A 24,296-nucleotide genomic window follows, 5' to 3' on the forward strand; every position below is an offset into this window, starting at 1 on the left:
GTCACCTTCCCAAAGAAACTTTATTTTTCATAAAGCTGAAGTGCAAAACATAAATGACCATTTTTAATAAGCACAGTCAAATTTTTAACCACAGAATGTCTACAAGAATTACAGCTTTAAAAAATACAACCAATTTTTATATTTCAAAAATAACTCAAATAAATTAATTTCTTAAAAAGTACACTTCTCGTACTGTTTGTTTGGCATTTACTCTGGTTGAACTCTGGTGCAGCCGTACCTGGGAGCCGCTGTCACCCGGGTCTCTGTCATACTCTTGCTCGCCACTGTGATGACTGTAGCTCACGTGCTGGTCAGACTCCCATTCACAGACGTGGACAGAAACATGCGGTAATAAAATACTTTTCAAAAAATAACAAACGAGATTTCCTCACAGACGACGCTTGTCACTGCAGCCTTACCGGCGGCATCTCTGCCTGACGCGTGCCGCCCGCCAGCAGCGCCGGGCAGTCGGTGGCTGAGGCTCCGTGGTCCCGCCTGGAAGGCACCTGTGGCCTAGTGTCCAGTATGTTGGCGGTTGCTCCAGCGGTGGGGACAGCTGCGCAGCCTCTGGGTGAGTGCACGCGGGTACCCTCATCTATGCCTCCATCTGGGAGCTGTTACGCTCCTCAAAGGCTTACCTTTAGGGGCTTGTCTCCTCCCAGCTGAAGACGAAGGGACATCTCCAAGACCCCTCGGGTAGCCCCAGAAGCCAGGGCTCCCCACCAGCAGCTGAGTTCACTGCTAAGTGCCCGTTCCCTCTCCTGCGTCCTCTTCCCGTGTGTGTAACCACCTCACTACATGAGGCCACGTTAGGCCAGAGCTCACAGGGAAGGGCTCAGGAAACCTGGTGTGCTCCGGCCTTACCAGCTGGGACCGTTTTGTGTCTAGCCAGAAGCAGAAACTTGACGCTTTTTCCTTATCTCTTTTAACGATTCCAGTTTTTTTCATTTTAACTATGGGAGAAAAATCAGAAAGCTGACTGGTTTGATTCAAAGCACGAACCAAAACGCATTCTTCTGAAATAGGAGGTAGCATCTGATTGCTAGCTTGGGGAGTCAGTGCCTCTGAAGGTCCCCCAGCCCCGCTGGCCACCAGCTGAGTGCTACCACCTGTGCAGAGGTGACGTAGCAGCAGCTGACCTGCCTGCAGCGTCGGGCCAGGGAGTGGGGCATGCGGTGGCCGGTGCAAATGCAAGATCTTCAAGACCACCCTTGGCCTCCAGACACACGTCACTGAACCGCAACAGGCCTGGCATTTGGGGTAGAAACTATTGGCCTTCCTTGGATTTTGAAATGGGATTTGTTGTTTGTTGGGGGTTGAAGTCTACTATACTTCGAATATAACAACAACCTGAAATAAAGTTAAAAGCTAAATGGGAAATGACAGGTGAGCTACCATGGCCCATTTCCAAATCTGGTGTAATGTGTGTAACTTCAGCCATTGCAGTCAATTACGGAAAAGTCACAATTTCTAAACTTCCAAGATCCCACTAAAGGAGCTAAGTCCCTGGGGAAACGCAGGAGGCAGCAGCTCAGGCTGGCGCTGTGACGGCTTCGGCCGCGCTCTGACTGAGCTCCTGGAGGTCATTACGTGACTGCAGCACAGGCAGCTGTTACCGGGGACTGTGAGGACAAAGGGAAGGGAGCAGGGAACAGGAAGTAAAGAAAACTCCGTTTCAGTGCCTGGGCCTTCGTGGGACTAAAGAATTACTAAGGGGCACCAATGTCCTTGATTGTCTGGGAAGTGTTTATAAATGTCTTATTGACACTGGCCTATACTACGGGACAACATCAAATCAAAATTCTTGAAGAAATGATCAGTCCGTTGCATAGAGCTCCCCATCATTACCACTTATAGCTGCATCTGGTAGGTCCCAGTTCAGCCTCAACTGCCTCTGCCCAAGCTGCCCAGCCCAAGTGCCACTTTCATCCCTTTGAAAAGAAACACACTGGGCATCAGGCAATCCTTGGAAACTGTCACCCTGAAAAGTTATATTTTAACCCAAATGTAAATCCCGGAGTTCACCCTCTCCTCAGCGAGGCCAATGCGCTTCGAGCAGAACCAACTCCAGTGCGCTGCCCCGTGGGCTCTGGCCCGTGGGCTCTGGCCTGCACCGCGGAGCAACCTGTCCTGTTCACGGCCACTAGCCTTGCCTTAGTCCTCAGGGCCTTCGGGACTGTCCCTGAGGCCAAGCTTCTGAGCAAACACCCCCCAAAGTGGACATCTCTGGCAGACGTGGCTGTCGGCTTCTAGAAGGCCAAGTTTCACCTGCCTGTATCAGTTTCCACTGAGAACAGTGGTAACCGCAGAGTCCGTGTCGGCGTGAAACAGGAACGGAACACCAGTGGTGGTGCCAGTGATCACTTTCCATCTTGTCACTGGGACCTACAGACCTTCTTCCCTTGCAGATAAAATGGCACCAGCTCATGTTCCTGGAGGCCTAAGCAGACAGCAATTAGCCACCCAGAGAAAACAAAGCAGCATCCTGAACAGGAGAGAGGGAGACGGTAACAGGCAGGGAGCTCACGGAGAGAAGCAGGCTTCCTGTGCAGCCTTCCCGCTGGCCAACACGTCACCTGTCAAAGCTACCGGCAGCCCCTGGAGAGCCGTCTTGTGTGTGAACACGCAACAGCCAGAGGTACAGGAGTGTAACCAACAAGTGTAAGCAACACCATTTACCACCAAAGTTCTCAGTCACGGCCTCAGGAGCAAAATCACATCCACAAAGACAGCCACCGAGAAGGCCTTCCTCTTTTCTGGAGGAAATCCCGCCCTGACAGGAATGGGGACTCTGGCCAGAAACTGCTGGGTGGGAGCCAGGCCGTATCCTGTGCAGAGGACCTGGGCGAGGAAGGGACCAAAGGAGTGCTGGGACGCAAACCCTCCTGAGTCACCAGAGGTCTCTGCCTCTCCTCTGTGACTTCAATGCTGTGCCCGAAGCTGCCAGGCAGACCAGGTCCAGCACACGGCACGGCCCCCGGAGATACGCGCACGCGCCCAGGAGCACCACTTGTCACTGGCTCAGGGTTGTTTTATCACAACTTTGTGGGAACAAATTAAAAAGCAGTAATACCAAGAGTTCTCCCTACTTAGGGGGAAAACAGCTTCAACAAAAAGGTATAAAATTCTCAAGGTTGCAAGAAACCCTCCATCTACATACAACTGTAAGAAGCAAGTGGCAACTGTAAGCAGCTCAGGGAGGCTGTGGTGGGTGGACCTGGGCACATCTCCTGAGAAGGTGGGGAGTCACACATGGGCAGAAGCAAGCTGCCGTGAAGTGCCCACACGCCAGGCCTGTGCAACCTGGCAGGCAGGTCCATGAAGACAGCTGTCCTCTTTCCTGGAGGAAATCCCGGCCCCGAACCTGGGCTGCCCACCCACACCAGCCAGCTGAACAGAGCTCTGCTGTCCCGTGCCTGAGACCCCACGAGAGGTAGTGAAGTGGCTGCAAGGGCTTGCTTTGGGTGAGAGAACAGTGCTGACTCACTCTGGCCAAAATGCTGCTGGGCCAGGCCCCAGCGAGCCTTCATGGACCCTCCGCCTCAAAGAGCAGTTCCCACTGACAACTGGGGACCAGTGACACTCCACTCTCTCCTGCTGGCCTGTGGGAACGATTTGCAAGGTGAGGGAGTGAGGATGGGACAGGGAGCTGCTCACTCTCCCTGCAGCATTGGGCCTGGAGGTTGACATTCTCCACCTCCCCGCGGGGGCAGAGCTTTCTCCCTCCACCTCACTCAGGGGCCTCCCCTGGGATGACAGGCTCTAGGAGGCCATTCAGTTGGGGTTTGAATGAGACAACGGATATTCACCCTCTTGTTTTCCACAAAATCATTCCAGTTAACAAGCTGTTTCACTTGATTTTGCCACTCAAGTGTTCAGTGAAGATGAGCGTGGCCACATGTTCTTCCCATCATGGCTTTGCCTTCCTGCCCCTCATCCGACCCCACTGAGGCTTTCCTCCGCCCTGGCTACCAGTCCTTGGGAGGCCAAGAGTTCCCTCCAGGTCCATCCTTACCAGGGAGACAAGAGAGCTGTTACTGTCCTGGATGCTTTCAGAGAGCCAGGCTCCTCCTCCTGGCCAAGTCCAACTTGTAAGTTGCCTGAGCCACCTTGGTTTCCTTCCCACCTATGACACCAGAAGTCTAACCCGCTCAGAGGACTGCTTGGTAATGTCATGCCAACCCTTCTCTTCCCTGTGCCCTGAGTCACAGTGGCTGGAACTGACCTCAGATTTTGTACAAAAAACTGGGGACATAGTCAAACCTGAGCATGGGCTGGCTGGTCCCGGGAGACTCCTGCATATAGTGCAGCTTCAGCAGCTCAGCCAGGTACTGGACCACCTTGACATCTTCATTCACCAGACCCAGATTCAGCTTCAGAAAGCTTGCCTGCCGGCTGGCAACCAACTCCTCTATCTCCTTGTTGTGGGCAGGCAGGTGCAGGTGGTGGCAGAAGGTGTAGAGGAAGGCCTTGGAGCAGAGCTGGGTGAGCATGCTCTGGACGTGCAGGTAGTAGGTGCTGCCCCGCTTGATTTGAGTACGGTGGTCGGCCAGCCGGGGCACAAGGGTGCCTCTGTAAAGAGGGCAGCGTAGGGTTTTGTTGTCCAGGTCCAGGATGCTTGTGTAGCGGCTGTAGCGGCTCAGAACGTGAAGGGTGCTGGCACTGGCAGGGGATGCCACTCTGAAACACATAGGCCAAGGTCAGGAGGAAGGGCAAGGGCCAGGAAGATGGAGGCGAACACTTGGGAGTGGGGCTTCCCGTCTCTAGGCCAGCTCCTACCCGGCCAGCACTCACTGGCTTTCTGGAAGGCAAATCTGCTCATCATGATCTTCAAAGGGCTCCTCACCACCCTCATGAAGTTCAAATGCCTTGGCATGGTCCACAAGTTCCTGTATGACCTGCTGCCTACTGACCTCTGAGGCTTCATCTGTTACTAACCCAAAGACTTAACCATGCCAAGCTTTCCATGGGGCCTCAGAATCACAGCCTATTTGCTCTGCCTGGATACCCTTCCCTCCCTTCTATACATGGCTTATGCCAATGTCAACCTTCTCCAGCCTTCCCTGATCCCCTCCTCTGCTTTTTTGCTATGACCTTGGTCAAGTTCCTTAACCTGAGACTTATTTGTAAGACAGAGACAATAGTTCCTACCTCTTGGGGTCACTGGAGACAAAACGAGTTGTGCTCAGAATGCCTGACCCTGACCACTGTGAGAGCTGTCTTCTTGTCCTGCCCACTGGACAAGTTTTTGCAGACCCAGGACTGCCCCTGATTCGGCCTCTTGCTCCCACTGCCTTGCACATCAGGGTTAGGCAGGCAGGGTTTGCTCAGTGAGGGAAGGAAGTCGGAGCGGTCAGTCTTAGTAAGCAGCTCCTTAAAACCCTCTTTTACATCCGTTTTTCCCTGTAGTCTGGCAAATGGCTAACCAGGTTTCACAGACTGACAGAATCTGGAATTTAGGGCTTGTATTAGACCCAAGATGGTGTGTAAAATGGACTGACAGTCACTTGGGACCAAGGTAATCTCATAATTTTTCCCTCCTGAATGTTGTCGTCTTGTATAATTAACAATCACTTACTGAGCATCTGTTATATTCCAGGTAGTGACCCAGGGGCAGAGCAGGTGGCGAATGAGCCTGCTTTGGTTGGAAAGAAAAGCCAAGTACACCGAGTGAAGGGGGATGTGTCTCAGCCTCCACAGGAGACCCCGGGCCAGAAGGTTCTGGAGGAGTGGCTTTGGAACTGGGCCTTGAAATAAAGGCGGGCCTTGGGATCTGTGGAAGGCATTCAGACCAAAGATGGCCAAGGGGGCCAGGCCATGAGCCAAACACCTCCTCCGGCTTGGCACATCCTGCCCACCAAGGCACTGCTGCAGCAGCACAGCCAGGCCTCATCTTCTTGGCCCTCCATTCCAGCCACCTATCTTGATCACACTGGCCTCAGGCCCAGCCTCTCCCAGGAAAGCTCAGACACCCCCACCCAGTCCCACCTATGGCAGCACCACTTCTTTGCGAAGATGCTGCTCCTTCTAACTCTTCCTCCATTTTTGCTTCCCTCAAAACTCCTAATCAGGAGGCCAGACGACATGGGAAGAAGCAAGTTCCAGGCTTGTCCCTCAGCTGTACAGCATAGGCACCTGAGCGCCTCACGCTTCACTTCCCACACCTGTGGACTCATTATGGTCTATTCCAAAGCCAGGGAGGCAATCTCTACAGACAAGGACCCTGAGGCCCAGAGAGGGGCCATCACTTGTCCAAGATTCCTAGTTAGAAAGTGGCTGAACCAGGACTCAACTCAGGGCCCCTGACCACCCTAGCACTGTTTCCCTCCAGAACTAAGCTGTTTTCACATGGCCCAGGGCTTGTTACTACTGCCTACTAAACAATACAATAACCTCTGCTTTTGACTTAAAATAATGGGAGACTAATTTGATTGTGTGTCCATATCCTGTATCCACTCTGCAGACAGTCAGGGCCTACCTTAGAAGGAAGATAAAATCAAACCGCCAATGACATTGGCAGTTCTGGGGTGAGTCCTTAAGAACAGTTCATCATCTGAGCTGGTTTTAGCTGGAGGCAAAGCACCTGAGTGGGAAGAGACTCTCCTGAGTCACACAATTGTAATTCCAGATTAACTTAGCACACGGGACCAATCCCCTCCACAGCTGAGCACCCCATAGATGGGAACCTCGTGACCACACAAAGACACCTCTTCTACTCATACTCTTCAATGCTGACCCTCAGATGGGTCTCAATCCGCCTGTTTCAACGTTGGGTCTGCCTATGGGGGTGACTCACCATCCATCCACAACTCCAAGCACTTTTGAGGGCTGCCAAGCACGACACTAGAGCTGTTCACACATCTTAGACGTGCCTGCCTCCAGCTCCATGTGGGGACTACTCTAAGCCCCATTTACAGACAGGATCAAGTTTTGTTCAGGGATGAGTGACATGACTGGTCCAAATTCACACAGCTAGTAGTGTTGACACCAGGATCTGAACTCGAAACACACACTGCCTTCCTCTAACAGCCATGAAGCACAACTCCATGGGTTTTCATCTCTTGATACTTTCACACTCTACTGTTCACCTCTCAGAATTATTTCGGGTGATTTGTAGCAAATCCAGTCCCCACTCCATTTCTAGTCCCTCCGTTGATCATCCAGTGACAAGTCCCCTAGGGAACAAGACCTCCAGCCCATCTACCCTTCTTCACGCCTGAGCAGGACCCCTGGAGGCAGGTGCTCCCAATTCCCAGCAGGTGTGCACACTCGGGTCAGCAGGAGAGCTTCACAGAAGTAATCATTGCCCCACTTGGGATTCTTGAAAAGAACTCAACGGCCACTTCCGACAGGACTCTCACTTTCGCCAAGGGCTGCTTCAAGGCTCTGAAGTCTGGCAGTGTGGGCCACACTCAGTCCCTGGCCTGCCTTCTTATTCAGGATGGGATAGACCATAAGGAATCTACAGAGGAGGGCTCACGGATCAGGCACAGATCAGATGTGATGGGCCTTCCGACCTCTGCAATCACAAGGCAAGCCTCAGAGAGGCCAAGCTGACAGCGGTGGCAGAGCTGGGGCTAAAGTGAGGGTTGACTGGGAAGGGCATGCTCGCCCTGACACAGCTGCCGACTCACCTTATAATTCTGGCACTGGGCACAGTAGCTGGCACATAGCCCTCAATAAGTGCTTGGCAAATGATATTCAGTGATCCAACCCTTTTCTTTTCTCAGGAGGGAACAAAGCCTCGAGAGGAGTAATTTGCCCAGGTGGCCACTGTGGATGTACAGTGAGAGGGACGCCACAGGACTCAGACCACCTCACACCTCCTCCACTCCAGGGTGCCAAATATACTGCCCACCTGCCACCTACCCTCTCCTGCACCACAGAAACATCATTAATAGATGACAGCAGGATTTCCAATGCAGCCCAACCTAGGCCTGAGTCCTTCCCAACAGAGCACTTCAATCAGGTACGCAGTAGAATGGAGCTGATGTAAGAAATGAACCTCTTGCCCTAACCAGTTTGGCTCAGTGGATAGAGCGTCGGCTTGCGAAATGAAGGGTCCCAGGTTTGATTCCAGTCAAGGGCATGTACCTTGGTTGCGAGCACATCCCCAGTAGGGGGTGTGCAGGAGGCAGGTGATTGATGATTCTCTCTCATTGTTGTTTCTAACTCTCTATCCCTCTCCCTCTCTCTCTGTAAAAAAATCAATAAAATATATATTTTTAAAAAAAGAAAAAAAAGAAATGAACCTCTTTTGCCATTCTGGCACATTCTAAGGAGGGAATTTAAGGGAAAGCCTCCAGAAAGGGCAAGACCATCTTGAGCCTGGTCCTTAATAAGACAGCTGATGTTGATAGATTGATATATGTTTTAGATGCTCCATCTTTTGAAGTAAAAATGTCAAAACTGAAGGGTTAGGGTGAAGGGCTTGAGTCGAACAGAAGGTGTGCATGTGGGTGCATATGGGGAATACCAGCTCATCATTCCACCAAGAACAGTAGCCAACACAATCCCTGAAAAGCCCTTACCTTCTTGGGACAGAAGGGTTAATCCGAAGAGCACAGAGGTGCCACCAGCAGAGGGTGAGGATGCTGAGAGGCAAGACAAAGCCTGCCAGGGCAGCCAGTGCCATCATCTAACCTACTGACCCTCAGATTCTGCATCTGTAAGCAAAGACTTTGATGGTTTCCTATGATGCCCAAGGAATGAGCTTGTCCAGGTGTCACAGGCACATCACACCACGTCCCATGATGTCACTCTTCCCCAACAAGGGCAAGTTCACCCTCCGGTCATTCAAAGACCCAGGCCTTCTCCAGTCTCCCTTCTTCCTTCCCATCTGTCACTAAATTATGCTGTTTTCTTAGAACACACAAAACACCCAGTTAGAACTCTTATCTCTCTGTATGGCAAGGCCCTGGTCATTGTCTGCCCTCTCTCCTAAACTACAAAATTTTCCAGAGCAATGGCCTTGCTCGGGTACCTCTAGCTGATATCGCAGCACCTGCCAGAATGGCTTGTAGGTTCTCAACAAGTGAGTCAAGTCATGACATGGAAGTGGTATTTGCTTGAATCCCACCACGATGACTCTGAGGAAAGCCTAATGCAGCCAGGGGTTAGTTAAGTCCAGGTGACTTCATTAAGAAGTGTGGACACAAGGAGACGGGATGGTGACCTCACTGGTATTAGGAACCCACATAAAGGGGAAGTCAGAAAATCAGAACCATGGTGGCTGACTGCAGTATGGAAATTTTTGCTCTTCCCATGTGTCAGCAGGGGTTCTGATGATCACCTTGCTCAAAACCTTTGTTTTACAGATGAGCAAAGTGGGGTGCAGAGAAGGGACTGAGGAAACTGAACACAGTGCATACACTGAAGGAGAGTCCCCTGAGTCAGACATTTGTCCAGCAGTATTTGGGAAAACAAAAAGAACCTATTAAAGCACAAGGAAATGAAATAGAAAGCATTCAGAGAGGGAGAATAAATTGGCTTTTGCATTTCCTTATTAAGACAGCCTTCAAATGCAAACAGGACAGTGGAGTGAAAGCCACTGGAGCCCTCTGATGTCCCTCTCAGCAGTCAGTGATGGCTGCCCTCCTATTACCACAGCCCTTTCTCAGATGCAGATCTCGTTAGTCATTTACACCATAGTGTGAATCTGAGGATAAACAAGGACCCGAGATCTAGAAGACCAGTCTTTCCCAGGCCAACTGACTAAGAATCCCTGGAAGTGGAGCCCAGGAATTGTGATTTTTAAAATTCTCCCAGAAGCCCGGCCAGCGTGGCTCAGTGGTTGAGCGTCAATCTATGACCCAGAGGTCATGGTTCGATTCCCAGTCTGCACACATGCCCAGCTTGCAGGCACGATCCCAGTGGGGGTCGTGCAGGAGGGAGCCAATTGAGATTCTCTCTCACTGCTGATGTTTCTCTCTCTCTCTCCCTCTCCCTTCCTCTCTGAAATCAATAAAAACATGTCTTAAAATAAATAAAATGAAATTCTCCCATAATTCTGGCACAACTGGGTGCAATCCAGGACTGGCAACCACTTAGGAACTACAATCCCTTCATGTGACTAATAAAAAAGGAAACAGAAGACCAGAAGGGGAATGAGTTGCCAAAAGTAATGGTGAGTTAGTGCTGGCCCAGACTGGAAGCCAGGCCTCCTGACTCTGGGTCCACCACACCAACTTTTAGCCTCACCCAGAGGCATGTGCATTTGAAGCCTCATCTCTAACTGGACAGGTCCCTTCCCCACTACCTGTAACCAATTACCTCTGCAGGCCAATAAGCTTCCACTTCTGAAAATCCGTAATGTGCAAAGGGGAGGAGACCCAGTGCTTCACGGGTTTGGCATAGCAGCTGTAGTTGGGGACGAAGATGGACAATGCTGTCACAAGCTTCCTGACTATGGCCTCGTCCTCCCCCAGGACCACAAGTGTCCTCCCACTGAGCAGGGAGTAGATGGCTGGGTGGGCAAAGGGGTACTGGCGGATGAATTTTAAGGCATTCTGGCCAGCCCTCTTTTTATGCCTCTCAAAAGAGGGGCCAGTGGGATGAGCAGATGAGGGAGTCCTGTCCAAGCTGGTGGAGGCTACACTGCTCACATAGCTGGTGGTGTCCGAGTAGTTGTCCAGGCTGATCTTACTGATATCCCTGCTAGCCAGCAGTTGGCCTGGGTCCAGCTCATAAGCAGGGAAGCCTTCAGAACTGTTGTCTCGGGAAGAAGGGTTGGCATTTTCCACTGCAAAGTCCACACAGAACCCCTGGTCCTTCTGCCTGTAGCGTTGTGGTGGGATGCTCACTACTCCATCCTCGTCAGAGAGTGTGTGGACTGGAGTGGTGAGTGGCACCAACATGCTGTCACTCTCCTTCCCAATGCAGCAGGAGTCTGCTTGTGACGAAGTGTTTTCTAAATTGCCCTCCTCTGGCTCACCCAGCTTGGTTAGGCTGATGCTTGCCTGGAAGTGGATGGCTCCCTCATTGTCATCTGCATATGATTCTTCTTCATTAATAGCACTTGGGTAGCTGGCCTTAAAGTCATCAGGGATGAGGGCCTCAGAGGGGCAGGTGCTGAGGACTTCAATACTGTCCTCACTGATGGTCCTATGGCTGGCTGCTTTGCTCCGGATCACCTGGGGGCTCAGCGGCACCATGAGGCTGGCCTGACTGTCAGACTTCGACAGCACAGAGGTGGACTTCTCCGTGCCTAGAACCTCAATGCTTTCACCACTGCTGATACTCCCTTTCATATCCATATCCAAGTAGTCTAAGTTTCCCTGGAGATCAAAACTGCTCATTTCTGCCACCTCCACTTCCTTACAGTCTTCACCTCCAAACTCCTGCTCCATCTTGATCAGCACAGACTCCACACTGGACTTGTAAGAGCCAACACTAATTAATACTTGAGGAATTGGGCATTCTTCTAGAGATCTGGAAGGTGGCCTGTCTTGACTGGGCTTAGGGGGTATGCTTTCTTGTTTCTCTACCATCCTATCATCATCTGCAAAGTCTTCAAAGAGAAAGTTTGTTATGTGCTGTTGCTTTAGTAGTGCTCTGTCAATCTGGCTCGTCAGGAGATAGCACAGGTCTCCTCTGAACATGTGCTCAATGTGGCTGAGCTGAGCCAGGGTCTTGGTGAAATACTCCGTGTCACAGAGCTCTTCCAAGGTCTTCAACTTCTTGTCAAAACACTTGGTGGACTTTGCTTTGATGAGTTTTGGGGTGTAGGCAGGTCTGCAGGTGTAAAGGTCTGTGTCAGCATACTCATCAAGGTTAGAAGTAGTGGGTGCCTGGTCAGGCTGATCCTGAGCATGCTCCATCTCCCCAGAACACAAATCAGACCCCTTCAACTTCCGATGAGGGTATGAGCGGATCTGCTTCAGGAGGTCTTGATGTTCAATGATGGATTTCTCTACACTAGCCAGTTCATTGGCTTTCTCAATTGCCTGAGATGAGTAAAAGCCTTTGTCATTGGCTTTCTTCTGGATCTCCGTTTCAGTGTGCAGCACTGTCCTAGTGTAATCCAAGTCTTTCAGCTTTTTTTCAAGTTCCACAGCAAAGGCCTTCCTGTTGCCTGTCTTCAAGTACTCTGAAGCTTTGGAAAATTCAGCTGAAAGCTCCTGGAACTGCTGCATGATTTTGTGCTGGTCTGCTGAGATATAAGCCATGCAAAAGGGCCTCACAAAGCCACGGGCCTCCAGGTCATACAGCGTGAGGTGGTGCACATAAGCAAAGGCTCCCTCTTTGGAGTCTCCCAGCACCACCTTGGAGTCCTCCACGAAGTTCAGCTTGGGATAGGCAGAACCAGGAGGATGGCCCACGAAGGAAGCCTGGTAATCCACAGACATGATCCGTAAGGAGAAGTAATTGAGATCAAAAGTACCGAAAACTTTGGTATCATTGGGGATGGTCAGCAAGGGCTGGGGTCCCACCTGCTCCGAGAACTCGGAAATAAGGATGAAGTCCCGAGAGAACTTGGCTCCGGACAGTTTGGACCATGGGTTAGCTCCCTGGCTTGTGAAGGGGAAGAGCGGCACCGAGTACTCTTCTGGCAGGGCCGGCTCATTGTAAGGCTCCTCCTCATACTCGTCCTCTTTGGTGAAGGCCACCACGTCAGGGGCGCTGATCATATTTCCAGATATGCAGAGAGAACATTGAGAGGAAGCGAGAAAGAACGCTGGGGTAATCAACGCGGGGAAGCCAGGCCTCTGCAAGAGGAAGCAGTCTTCGTCGCCTTCGCTGCGCCCTTAGGGGTACTTGCCCGCCTCTCACACACCCGAGAACTCAAACTCCCGCAGCCCCTCAGAGGTGTATCCCCTCCAGGGCCCTCCGGGCTTCATGAACTCCGAAGGTCCAGAAGTCAGGAGGCCGGCTACCCTCCTCCTCTGGCAAGCGCGGCCGGCGCAGAGCACCTGCAGCGAGGTCACCGGACTTCCCCGAACCCACCGGTGGTAGCAACAGCCCCGGACCTGACCTGGTACCTAACGTGGGCTACAGGCTGCCGCATGGACCAGTCAAGCGTTTGTCGCCCCCACGACCCGAGGGCAGAAACGGTCCCCGCTCCTTGGACGCCACAACCCAAAGACAGCTACAGTGGCGCCGCCATCTTGGTATCACATGACTCGCGGTCTTGGCGCCGCGTGACCCGGAAACGTTCGCGTAGATTTCCGAGCAAGCGCGAAAAAGATTGTGACCGAGAGGCTCGGGGCGGGACTGTGGAGCAAAGACCAATCGATTAACTAACACTGTCAGGAAAGAAAGGAAATGATGCGGGGAAGCGGAAATGTGTTGGGACCAGGGATCCGGGAGCGCGGGGCAGTGTGGGAGTTGTAGTTCGCGGTGCTATGGACTGGCGCCTGGCGGAAGTGGCTGGAGAAGGCGGGCGGAAGCGGACGCGGCGGGTGGAGAAGAGAAGGCCAAGTGGCCGCAGCCCCGAAGCCGGGTGGGCTTGTGGGAGGAGACCGGGCCGCGGCCCAGCGCTGGCGGCTCTCGTAGGCTCTGGTTCCCTTAGGGTGGGCGCGGGGTGAGCCTCACCTCTGTGTTCCACAGCATGTGCGGGCACCCGGGATGATCTTCCCCGTCTCCCGCTGCGCGCTCCGGTGTCTGCATCGGCCCGGAGGCCGGACCTTCCCCACCTCCGCCATGGAGGTGGCCTTCCGAGGCGTGCGGAAAGTCCTCTGTGTGGCGGAGAAAAACGACGCGGCCAAGGGGATCGCCGACCTGCTGTCCAAGGGTCGCATGAGGCGGGTAAGGGGCGCATTTCCCATCAGCTGTACTTGGTGGGGCCCGGGAAGCGGGACATGTTGGTGGGTACGGGGAATAGGGGTGAAGGCGACTTCTCTCCCACCTGTGGGTCTTCTCTGTCTCCCCCAGACCATTGCAATGGCCTCCTGTCTTCTCTTAGGACTGATGGGCATTTAAAAATGTAGTTAAGAGGTTTCACTCATCTGCTTTAAAACCTTGGATCTTCCTTGCCAACAGCAGTGGTTGCCAAACGTGTCTGATCCTCAAAACCACCTGGGGCAGTCAGTGGCTCTTCGGTGGACCTGGAGTGAGACTAGGGTAATCTGTATTTCAACATTTTTTCCTCCGGTCCTAAAACTCGGTTAAGTTGGGAAGCACTGACCAAACTCCTTTAACTTGGCAGTCACGCCCTGCCCGATCAGTCCCAGGTAGCCTAGCCCTCCTATTTTCTGCCATTCTCTGCGTAATGCAGCGCGCTGACTTTACAGCCTAAGTGCATATTGACAGGGCAACATTATGTAAGGTTTGGGGATTAGAGCAGATGGCAGCCCTCAACCCATAGTCCTTAGTGCCAATTCAACACAGGAATCCCCAATTTGGGGTCACAGTGAAGAAGGAAACTATTCAGGGCAAAACATCAGAGAGGTGACATCCCATCCGTGTTTCAGTTTCAGCTCCAGCTGGGAAAACTGTCTTAGGTGGAAAGGGAAAGAGTGCTCTCAGCGCCAGAGGGGAGCTGATTTATGTTGCCGGAAGTCCCAACTCTAGTCCCTGTCTAGTCCTTCCCCATGCAAATGATCGCTCCAACTCTCACCTCTGATTGGTCCAAAAGACACTATGATTGGTCAGAATGGAGCTTCTCTGATTGGTTCGTGGAGAAGCTGATGAGACTATGGCAACACTGCTCCGATTGGATGGGGAAAGCCTCATTCCCATTGGTTGAAATCTTGTTCCAGAAACTCCTTAGTAAGGGCTGTCTCAGGTGACATAACAGTGTAGGCAGGCAGTTCAATGCAGGCTTCTCTGTGAAGTGCAAATTGCGTGAGAGGCCCCTGTGTAGAAATGGCTGCTGGGCTCTGTTTTTTGTTTGTTTGTTTTTGTGGGGGGTTTTAATTAGAGAGAGGGAGAGAAACGTCCATTGGCTGCCTCATGCACGCCCCCTTCTGGGGATGGAACCTGCATGTGACCTGTCGGGAATGGTACCAGTGACCTTTTGGTACATGGGATGATGCTCAACCAACTGAGCCACACTAGCCAGGGCTGTTTGTTTTTTAAATTTGAGCCCCATTAGCCACCAGGAGTCCTTCCTAGTAGGTATCTTCTTTCTCAGGGTACCCACTGTCATACAAACTGGTTCTGAGAGAGAGGCAAGTAAGGGGTAAGATGTTTCTAGACGCACTGGGGGCACAGAGGAAGGGGAAAGTGAGAAAGGGTTTTGAAAGGGAGTGACAGGAAGGTCTTAAGAACTACTCAGGAAAATCTCCCCAGTAACAAAAGTGGATCCTTGAAATGCATTGGGGAGAACATTCTGAGAGTATGGGATAAGAAGTTCCCTGCTCTTTTTTCTTTCAAGTCCCAGGATCCTTGGACCTCTGTTTCTAGTGTGTGGCTAGTGAGAGTAGGAGCCAAGGTTGTTTGGGGTGCAAGCTGAGAGTTTCAACTTTTCAGTGCCAAGAGTCCTGGTGACTGGCCCCAATGTTTGTCAACTTATAGGGGTCTGGGCCTCTTGAAAATGGCCCGTCTACACCTAACTAACTTACTTCTGTATCTTTCAGGGCTCTGTTTAAATGTCTCTTCTTCAAGAGCCTTTTCCTCAAGTTCCTCACCCTGCAACGAGGTGAGGGACACCACCCACAGTAATCACTGCTAATGACTTACAGATCCTTGAGGACTTTTCTATAGTTTTCATAGTTTTATTTTTACATTCAGGAGAAAATTTTTAAAATAAAATTTTTAAAATATGTTTTTATTGATTTGAGAGAGAGAGGAAGAGAGGCATCAATTGCCTCCTGCATGCCCTGTACTGGGGATCCAACCTGCAACCCGGGCATGTGCCCTGACCCATAATCAAACTGGCCACCTCTCGGTGCACAGGATGACTGAGCCACACTGGCCAGGGCAGAAGGAGGAATCTTAAAAGGATCCTGCTGCAGATTCGGTGGCAGCAGTGTGATCAGCACGCTCAGGGCAGGTGTGACGGGCTCTTCTTCAGTCGCGTGGGGAGCTGGAAAGGGATCACAGAAGCTACACTCTTGGTCTAGCAACTAGGGTTCCTTTCTCTAGGCTCCGAAACGCCACTGTAATTTGGGAGCAGCCTAAAGCATCTGAGAACTTCACCCAAGAGTGTACTATCCTCCGAATTACAGGGAGGAAAGTTTGAAATACCAGGAAAACATTTTACATCCTCAAGGCTTTACATCCTTGGAAAGCCTGGACCTGGGGTCACGCATGCTATTAGGTGCATCACTTGCCTGGAGAGCATCAGGACAGTGGTTTAAGACGCGGTTCCAAAGAGAGCCACTGCGGCGGGGCTGGGAAGGCTGAGTGGCAGGATTCAGCCGGTGCCTCAGCCTTGTTGTGTGTCAGGGTCCATATAAGATTTTGTTGAGAAGACTTCAGTGCTTCCTTAAAAAGAATTAGGGGGAAGGAAATAGAAACCATTGATTAAGCGGTTTTTATTCTGTATTACCATAGTCTCCTCTTATCCGAGGTTTCACTTTTCATGATTTGTTACGTGGTCAACCACACTCTGAACATATTAAATGGAAAGTTCCAGAAGTAAACCGATTGTAAATTGTGCACCGTTCTGAATAGTATGATGAAATCTTGTGCTGTTCCACTTTGTCCCGCGTGGGAATCCTTTCAGCTGTCCACGCTGTGTACGCTACCTGCCCACCCACCAGGCGCTTAGCAGACGTCTCAGTTACGAGCTGGCTGTGTGGTATCGCCGTGCATGTGTTCAGGTAGCCCTTATTTTGCTTAATGATGGCCCCAAAGCACAACAGCTGGCAATTCAGATATGCCAAAGGGAATCCATAAAATGCTGCCTTTAAGTAAAACGGTATGTGTGTGATAAAAACAAACAAACAAACCAGTAGATGTAGGGTTGAGTAGTACTGAGGATTCAGAGATCTACTGGGGGTCTTGGAATGTATTCTCTGAGGATAAGGGGGACTACTGTATTGAAAAGGCTTAAGAGGGCGTCTCTTGGCAACATTAGAGCACTTTTTTTTTTTTTTTTTTAGCATTGAGCTCTTAAGTATCAGATAAATCCCTCTTTAAATTTGCCATTATGGCCCTGGCTGGTGTGGCTCAGTTGGCTGGGTCTCGACCTGTGCACCAAAGGCTTGCCGGGTCTATTCCCGGTCAGGGCACATGCCCAGGTTTCAGGCTCAGTCCCTGGTAGGGGGTGTGCAGGAGGCAGCCAATCAATGTTTTTCTTTTATTGACGTTTCGCTCTCTCCCTCTCCCTAAAAATCAATTTAAAAATCTTTAAAAAAATAAAAATAAATTTGCCATTATGCCTTAAAGAACCTCATTCAGTGTTCCACCCAGAAAAATTGTATTTGTGAGGCTGAGGGAGAATCTTGTCCACACCGATTTTTCTTGGCCCGTGAACGGAAGTTTCCCCAGTTCCCATTTTGCCTTTCTCTTGTCTTCTGCGCGTTGTTGGTGTGAAACTCACATGCACAAATACAGTTGACCCTTTATGGGTTTGAACTGCATGGGTTCACATATGCATAGGTTTTTTTCAATAAATATGTACAGTACTGTAAATGTATTTTCCTTATGATTTTCTTAATAGCATTTTCTTTTCCTTAGTTTACTGTAAGAATATAGTATTTAATACATATTACATACAAAATATATGCTGGGTTTTTTAAAAAAATATATTTTATTGATTTTTCACAGAGAGGAAGGGAGAGGGATAGAGAGCTAGAAACATTGGTGAGAGAGAAACATCGACCAGCTGCCTCCTGCACACCCCCCACCAGGGGATGTGCCCGCAACCAATGTACATGCCCTTGACCGGAATCGAACCTGGGACCTTCCAGTCCGCAGACCGACGCTCTATCCACTGAGCCAAACCGGTTTTGGCTATGCTAACTATTTATGTTATCATAAGCCGGTCAACAGTAGGCTACTAGTAGTTAAGTTTGGGGGAGTCAAAAGTTATATGCGGCCTTGGTGGCGCAGTTGGTTGGAGCATCATCCAGTACACCAAAAGTTTGTGGTTTAATTCCCAGTCGGGGTGCATGCAGGGGGAGGCTGATTGATGTTTCTCTGTCACCTTAATGTTCCTCTCTCTCCCTCCTTCTCTCTCTCTCTCTAAACATCAGTAAAAACATAACCTCAGGTAAGAATTTTAAAAAGTTATATGAAGGTTTTTGACTGAGTAGGGGTTGCTGCCCCAACCCCGTCTTGTTAGGATCAGTGCCCCAACCCCTGTCTCGTTCAGGGGTCCATTGTACTGTTGACCTCTGTGGAAGAAGATGGGATCTCCTTAGAGAGGCTCTTGCTCATCCAGAAGTGCAGCTGAAGTGCTGTGTAGACTGACCCCAGTCCTGACTGGGTCTCATAGTGCCCATAGATTTCAGAGCCAGGGAGACCTTAGAGGTAACTTCATTCAACAATAAATTGAGATTCAGAAAGGTGAATGATTTGCCCACATTCACGGTTTATTGTTACAATTTTATAGCCAGGAAGTAGTAGAAATGTGTGGAGAGGAAAGAGAAAATCAAGAGTTATGCCCTAATCCTTTCTCTGCCATTAATTTGTCTTGTGACCTTAGACAAGTCCATTCTCATCGATAAAAAGATGTTGTATTAGCTGATCTCAAGGTTGCCTTCCAGCATAGAAACTCCATGGGCTTTATCAGGTCCATGCTTGTAACTGTGTTTTGAGGGACCACTAAATAAATGGTGTTAGTAAGTTAGCCCAGCCTCTGTAGGAAATGCTGTTGCATTTTTAATATTCTCACTTAGCAGGGTTTTGCTTGATCTTTATGCTGAGGAGTCCTTTTTATGTGGTTTATGTGTTTTCTTTGTTTTGTTTTATAGAGGGAAGGACTTTCTAAATTCAACAAGATCTATGAATTTGATTATCATCTGTGTGGCCAGGTGGGTGGTACAGTATTTCTGTCGTACAACGGAAGCGTGCTTCAGATCAGCTGCCCCTTTGGTGTACATTCTTTCCGTTTTTAATCATGGCTAAAAAGAGCAGCTGTTTACTACAAGTTATCCCTAAATTGCTTGTATTTTAGAATTACTTAATCAAGAAGAGTTAGTCAGCCTGGCCATTGTAGAATATGCACTGTCTTTTAAAAATAACTATTGTTATGACCTAAAGATCCCTGGTTACAGGTGACTACTTTATAATTTGTAAGGAAGTCTCTTTTTAATAAAAAATGTGGTCCCATCTCAGCTGTTTTTATAACAAGAAAGAAGCTAATGTGCAACAGTTTGAGGAAATTTTAAATGCTACAAAAAGCATCAGGATACTAGAATTAAAATGGTGATTTCATTGTATTACTATGGCTTTTGTCTCCAAAGAGCTCTATTTATGTTTGTTTCTTCCCAATCAACTGGGTTTTTTTGTTTGTGTATTTTTTTAATAAACTTTATTTTTTTAGAGCAATTTCAGATTCACAGCAAAATTGAGGGGAGAGGAAAGTACAGAGAGTTCCCACATACCCTCTGCCCCTCCACACACACACACACACACACACACACACACACACACACACAGCCTCCCACATTATCAACACTCACTAAGAAAAGAAAAAAACAAAAGAACATCCCTCATCACAGTGGTACATTTGTTATAACTGACAAACCTACCTTGACACATTATAATCACTCAGAGTCCATTAGGGTTCATTCCATGTTGTACTTTCTTTGGGTTTGGACAAATGTATGTAAACATATCTCCATCATTATTTTCACTGCCCTAAAATCCTCTACACCACCTATTCATTTCAACCCCCATCCCAACCACTTTCATTTCCTCAATTGAAGTTTCTCCCTTTTATTTGAATGATGTAGCAAATATAATTGCTAAAAGACTGACTCATATTTTGTTGCCATTTAGAATGTTACCATGATAATGACTTCGGTTTCCGGACATTTGCTGGCTCATGATTTCCAGATGCAGTTTCGTAAATGGTCAGTACAATTCTTGGGGAGTGAAACTTGCAGATTATTATAGTAAGTTGTAGAAAATTAAAGGAGTTTTTTAAAATATATTTTATTGATTTTTTTACAGAGAGGAAGGGAGAGGGATAGAGAGTTAGAAACATCGATGAGAGAGAAACTTCGATCAGCTGCCTCCTGCACACTCCCTACTGGGGATGTGCATGTGCCTGCAACCAAAGTAGATGCCCTTGACCGGAATCGAACCTGGGACCCTTGAGTCCCCAGGCTGACACTCTATCCACTGAGCCAAACTGGTTGGGCCATTACAGGAATTTTGAGGCATATTGATCCTGTTGTGTAACCTATAATATTAAGATGACTGAGTTAGTTCATGCTGTTATAGTGAAATGCCACAGACGGGTTGGTTTATAAACAACAAATTTACTTCTCTCAGTTACGGAGGCTGGAAGGAGGAGGTCAGAGTGCCAGCACGGTCCGGGTGCCAACCGCTGGCCTCTCACTGCGCCTTTACCTGGTGGGAGGTCTAGGGAGTTTGTGGCCTCTTTTATAAGCATGCTGATCCCACTCATGAGGCTCCACCCTCATGGCCTCATCACCCCCAAAGGCCTCACCTCCTAACACCATCACTTTGGTGTTAGGATTCCAGAATATGAGTTCTGGGGGAAACAAAGCGTGAGGCTGTAGAAATGACCTAGGATTAACGGATTCACCATAGGCTTAAAATAAAGAGCCCCTTGTAGTGTGCTCCCCAAAATAGCCAGAACTTGGTCATGCAGTCATTGTATTGCATTTATCTTACAGCAGATATGCATGGGAGGCTTCTAGAATTTCTTCCTAGCAGCTCCTGCTAGTGGTCCTGGGAAGTGGAAAGTGCATTGTGCAGAGGGTCTGAGTCTTGCTTTTGATCCTCTGGCATTTTCATGCGGGACTTTTTCTGCGGGGATCCCTCCCTGAGTCACTGGGGTAAAGTTTTCTCATTAAAATGGAGGACTTCCCATCGTGCTGAGGTGGGATTTTTGTGTGTTTCTATTTCTTTTCTAGGCAGAGCTGCAATCCTCTTGTCCTCTTTGAAGCAGAAATTGAGAAGTACTGCCCAGAGAACTTTGTAGACATCAAGGTGGGATCCTTTGGGAGACATGGCACTGGAGTTGAACAACCACAGATAACTGAACTGAGTGATTTCTGTGTTTTGAATGCATTAGAACTCAGAGGCACAGTTTCCCACCAAACTAAGTGCCATGATTCAAAAAAAGTATTCCCAAAATGAGGCCATTGGAACTAAGTGGCCAAGGGACTGGAGTCGGCCTTTTTATGAATAATAGTTGTTTAAATAAACTCTAAGAATAAGTATTGTTAAATTACTAATTCTAGCGCCGACCCCATCTCTAGTTAGAATGAAGAGACTACAAAGTGTGTAAATGGTCATTTGACAGTAAATTGTGAGTTTTCAAGCAGTCAGAGCACCTGTACTTAATTCAGTGCTGACTGGGAAACCTTGGGATGAATCTCAATTAGGGGTCCATTCTTTTTTAACCAGAACATAAGCAGACCCACTAGAGCAGTGGTCGGCAAACTCCTTAGTCAACAGAGCCAAATATCAACAGTACAACGATTGAAATTTCTTTTGAGAGCCAAATTTTTTAAATTTAAACTTCTTCTAACACCACTTCTTCAAAATAGACTCGCCCAGGCCGTGGTATTTTGTGGAAGAGCCACACTCAAGGGGCCAAAGACCCTCATGTGGCTCATGAGCCGCAGTTTGCCGACCACGCCACTAAAGTTGCATGTGCTATGAGAACTGAGTTTCAGGTCTCTTCTTGCTGGTATGGTTGCATTAACCTCAGGCTTCTAGAAGCTCATTGATGAGTGTGACTCTAAGCTGGAGGGTTATGCTAGCTTCTTCACCACCCTTAGAACTGGTAAGCATAGTTTTCTCTGGTTTCTTTTTCTCACCATGGTGCATATTCCAAGAACATTGTTAATGCTCAGTCGGGTCTGTTTAGTGGAGAGGTGCAGAGGAATCCCGCCGTGGGCTGAGCTCTAACTGCTCTTTCCCTGCGAACTTCAGAAAACTCTGGAACGAGAGACTCGGCAGTGCCAGGCCCTGGTGATCTGGACCGACTGTGATAGAGAGGGTGAAAATATTGGGTTTGAGATTATCCACGTATGCAAGGCTGGTAAGTGATACCCCTTCTGAGTTTCTGTACTTCGGGAATGCATATAGATGATTCTCCGGCATAGATGTGTGAGTGGCTGCGCCTGAGTTCCTCCCCATATCCTCTTCCTCCTGAGTCCCCCTGCCATTCGCACTGGCTGTGTGTCCTGGAGCAAGTCACTGACCCCTTGGGAGCCTCGGCTTCCTCTTCTGGAAAGCCGGCCAGCCTGGCACAGTTCCCAGCGCCGCAGGGACTGAATGAGCCAACCACGCAGAGATCCTGTAGCCCAGGCCTTACTGTTATTAGCTCCAAGTACATTGCCAGCTCCTTGGAAACAGGGGCTTTATTTTAAAATGTTTGTTATTGATTCTTTTTAAGGGAGATGGTAAGGGAAAGGCAGAGAGAGAAGCATCCATCAGTAGCCGCCTGGCCAGATAGCTCAATGGATTGGAAAGTTGACCCAATACAACAAGGTTGCGGGCTCGATCCCTGGTCAGGGCATATACAAGAATCAACCAATGAGTGCATAAATGGGACAACAGTTTGATATTTCCCTCTCAAATCAATTTTAAAATTAAGTTTGCTGAGGTAACATTGGTTAATAACTATGTAAGATTCCTTTTTTTTAATCTTCATCCAAGGAGTCAGAATATTTTTTCCACTGATTTTTACAGAGCGGGAAGGGAGAGGAAGGAAGAGAGAAACATTGATGTGGAGAGACACATGGATTTGTTGCTTCCTACACTTGCCCCAACTATGGGTGGGAATGGAGCCTGCATCCCAGGTACATGCCCTTGACCAGAAATCAAACCCAAGACCCTCCAGTGGGCAGGCCAATGCTCTAACCACTTAACACACCAGCCAGAGCAAGATTCCATTTTTAAAAATCTATATTAATTTTACCGCCTGAACATTAATAAATGGTGAAGTGAACTTAAATGTGAGTCTGAAGCTATAATGATTCCTGAATTTTTGTTTTAATTTAATTTTTAAAAAATTTGTTGTAAGGTATTGATTTTTTTTTTTTAGAGAGAGGAAAGAAGAGGGAGAGAGAAAGAGAAGCATCGATGTGAGTGGGGAACAACGATCGGTTGCCTCCAGTATGCACCTTGACTGGGTATGGAACCCGCAACCTGAGTATGGGCCCTGACTGGGAATCGAATCCACAGCCTTTCAGTGTGTGGGACAGCACTCCAGCAGGGTGACTCCTGGCATTTAAATGCATTAACGTTCAGGTATAGTGTCTATGTTATTTCCATGACAGGACATGAAATTCCCTCATAGGATCTGTTAATTAACGTTTTTCTTTTCCCGAAAGGTCTAAGAGCAAGTGAAATTAAAGTCTTGAAAGGCTCACCAAGACGGTCTCAGTTAATAGCTAAATTTAGCCTGCTATGGTTGCTGACAATGCTCACCTTGGCGGCTATAATGAATGCCCTCTCAGAAAGCATGTTGCTCATTCAATTGGATGCTTCACAGCTTCTGGAACTGTCCAGCTTTCTTCGTTCAAGGTGGCCTAAGAACAGGGAGCCCTTTATGATGAGAGGGCAGTGTGCCTTGGTTCTGACCTTGGTGACCATTTCTGTTCTGCAGTGAAGCCCAGTCTGCAGGTGTTGAGGGCCCGTTTCTCTGAGATCACCCCCCGAGCCGTCACGATGGCCTGTGAAAACCTGACCCAGCCCGACCAGAGAGTGAGCGATGCTGTGGACGTGAGGCAGGAGCTGGACCTGAGGATTGGTGAGGGCCCGCACCAGCTCCTTTGCTGGCCATGCAGCTGCTGGGCTTTGGGTTATGGAACCAAGAAGGAGGCTTGTGTGTAAATATGTGCAGCTAGCTTTGACCTTGCAGGTCATCGTTTTCTTGTTCTTCCTTTCCTTCCTCACTTTCCAGGAGCTGCCTTCACGAGGTTCCAGACCCTGAGGCTGCAGAAGATTTTCCCCCAGGTGTTGGCAGAGCAGCTAATCAGTTACGGCAGCTGCCAGTTCCCAACACTGGGGTTTGTGGTGGAGAGGTTTAAAGCCATTCAGGCTTTTGTGCCAGAAATCTTCCATAAAATTAAAGGTAGGGCTGGGGAGTTGTTTATGATATGGAACCTACAGGCCCAGAATAACCAAGGGCTCCGTGAGCATCAGTGGCATTAATTAAATGTTTATTTTTAGTTTTGCTGATCTTTATTCTACCCCATTACAATATTCAGAATCCACTTAACATTTCCTCAGTGGCCTTCTCTATTTCATAGTCT

General features: G+C 49.0%; 2 protein-coding genes across 4 annotated transcripts in view; one reads left to right on the forward strand and one right to left on the reverse strand.

Annotated features, from left to right (window-relative positions):
- Window position 1: 1 nt before the first annotated feature.
- Window positions 2–13,106, reverse strand: SMCR8 (SMCR8-C9orf72 complex subunit). The gene is made up of 2 exons (XM_079797956.1): window positions 10,273–13,106; window positions 2–4,680 (listed from the first exon to the last, which is right to left on the reverse strand). Exons 1-2 carry the CDS (start codon window positions 12,627–12,629, stop codon window positions 4,227–4,229), a joined length of 2,811 nt encoding a protein of 936 aa, XP_079654082.1. The 5' UTR covers window positions 12,630–13,106; the 3' UTR covers window positions 2–4,226.
- Window positions 13,107–13,384: 278 nt separating this feature from the next.
- Window positions 13,385–24,296, forward strand: part of TOP3A (DNA topoisomerase III alpha) — a 35,634-nt gene continuing 24,722 nt past the window's right edge. For all 3 annotated transcript variants that reach the window (XM_079798017.1, XM_079798015.1, XM_079798016.1), the window contains exons 1-7: window positions 13,385–13,746; window positions 18,804–18,863; window positions 19,834–19,907; window positions 20,940–21,015; window positions 21,967–22,075; window positions 23,648–23,791; window positions 23,945–24,115. In XM_079798017.1, the coding sequence (XP_079654143.1) occupies window positions 13,567–13,746; window positions 18,804–18,863; window positions 19,834–19,907; window positions 20,940–21,015; window positions 21,967–22,075; window positions 23,648–23,791; window positions 23,945–24,115 (814 nt within the window). In that variant the 5' untranslated portion in view covers window positions 13,385–13,566. The remainder of the gene's footprint in view (window positions 13,747–18,803; window positions 18,864–19,833; window positions 19,908–20,939; window positions 21,016–21,966; window positions 22,076–23,647; window positions 23,792–23,944; window positions 24,116–24,296) is intronic.

This window comes from Cnephaeus nilssonii (assembly GCF_951640355.1).
Source record: "Cnephaeus nilssonii genome assembly, chromosome: 19".
In the NCBI taxonomy this organism is placed as follows: domain Eukaryota; kingdom Metazoa; phylum Chordata; class Mammalia; order Chiroptera; family Vespertilionidae; genus Cnephaeus; species Cnephaeus nilssonii.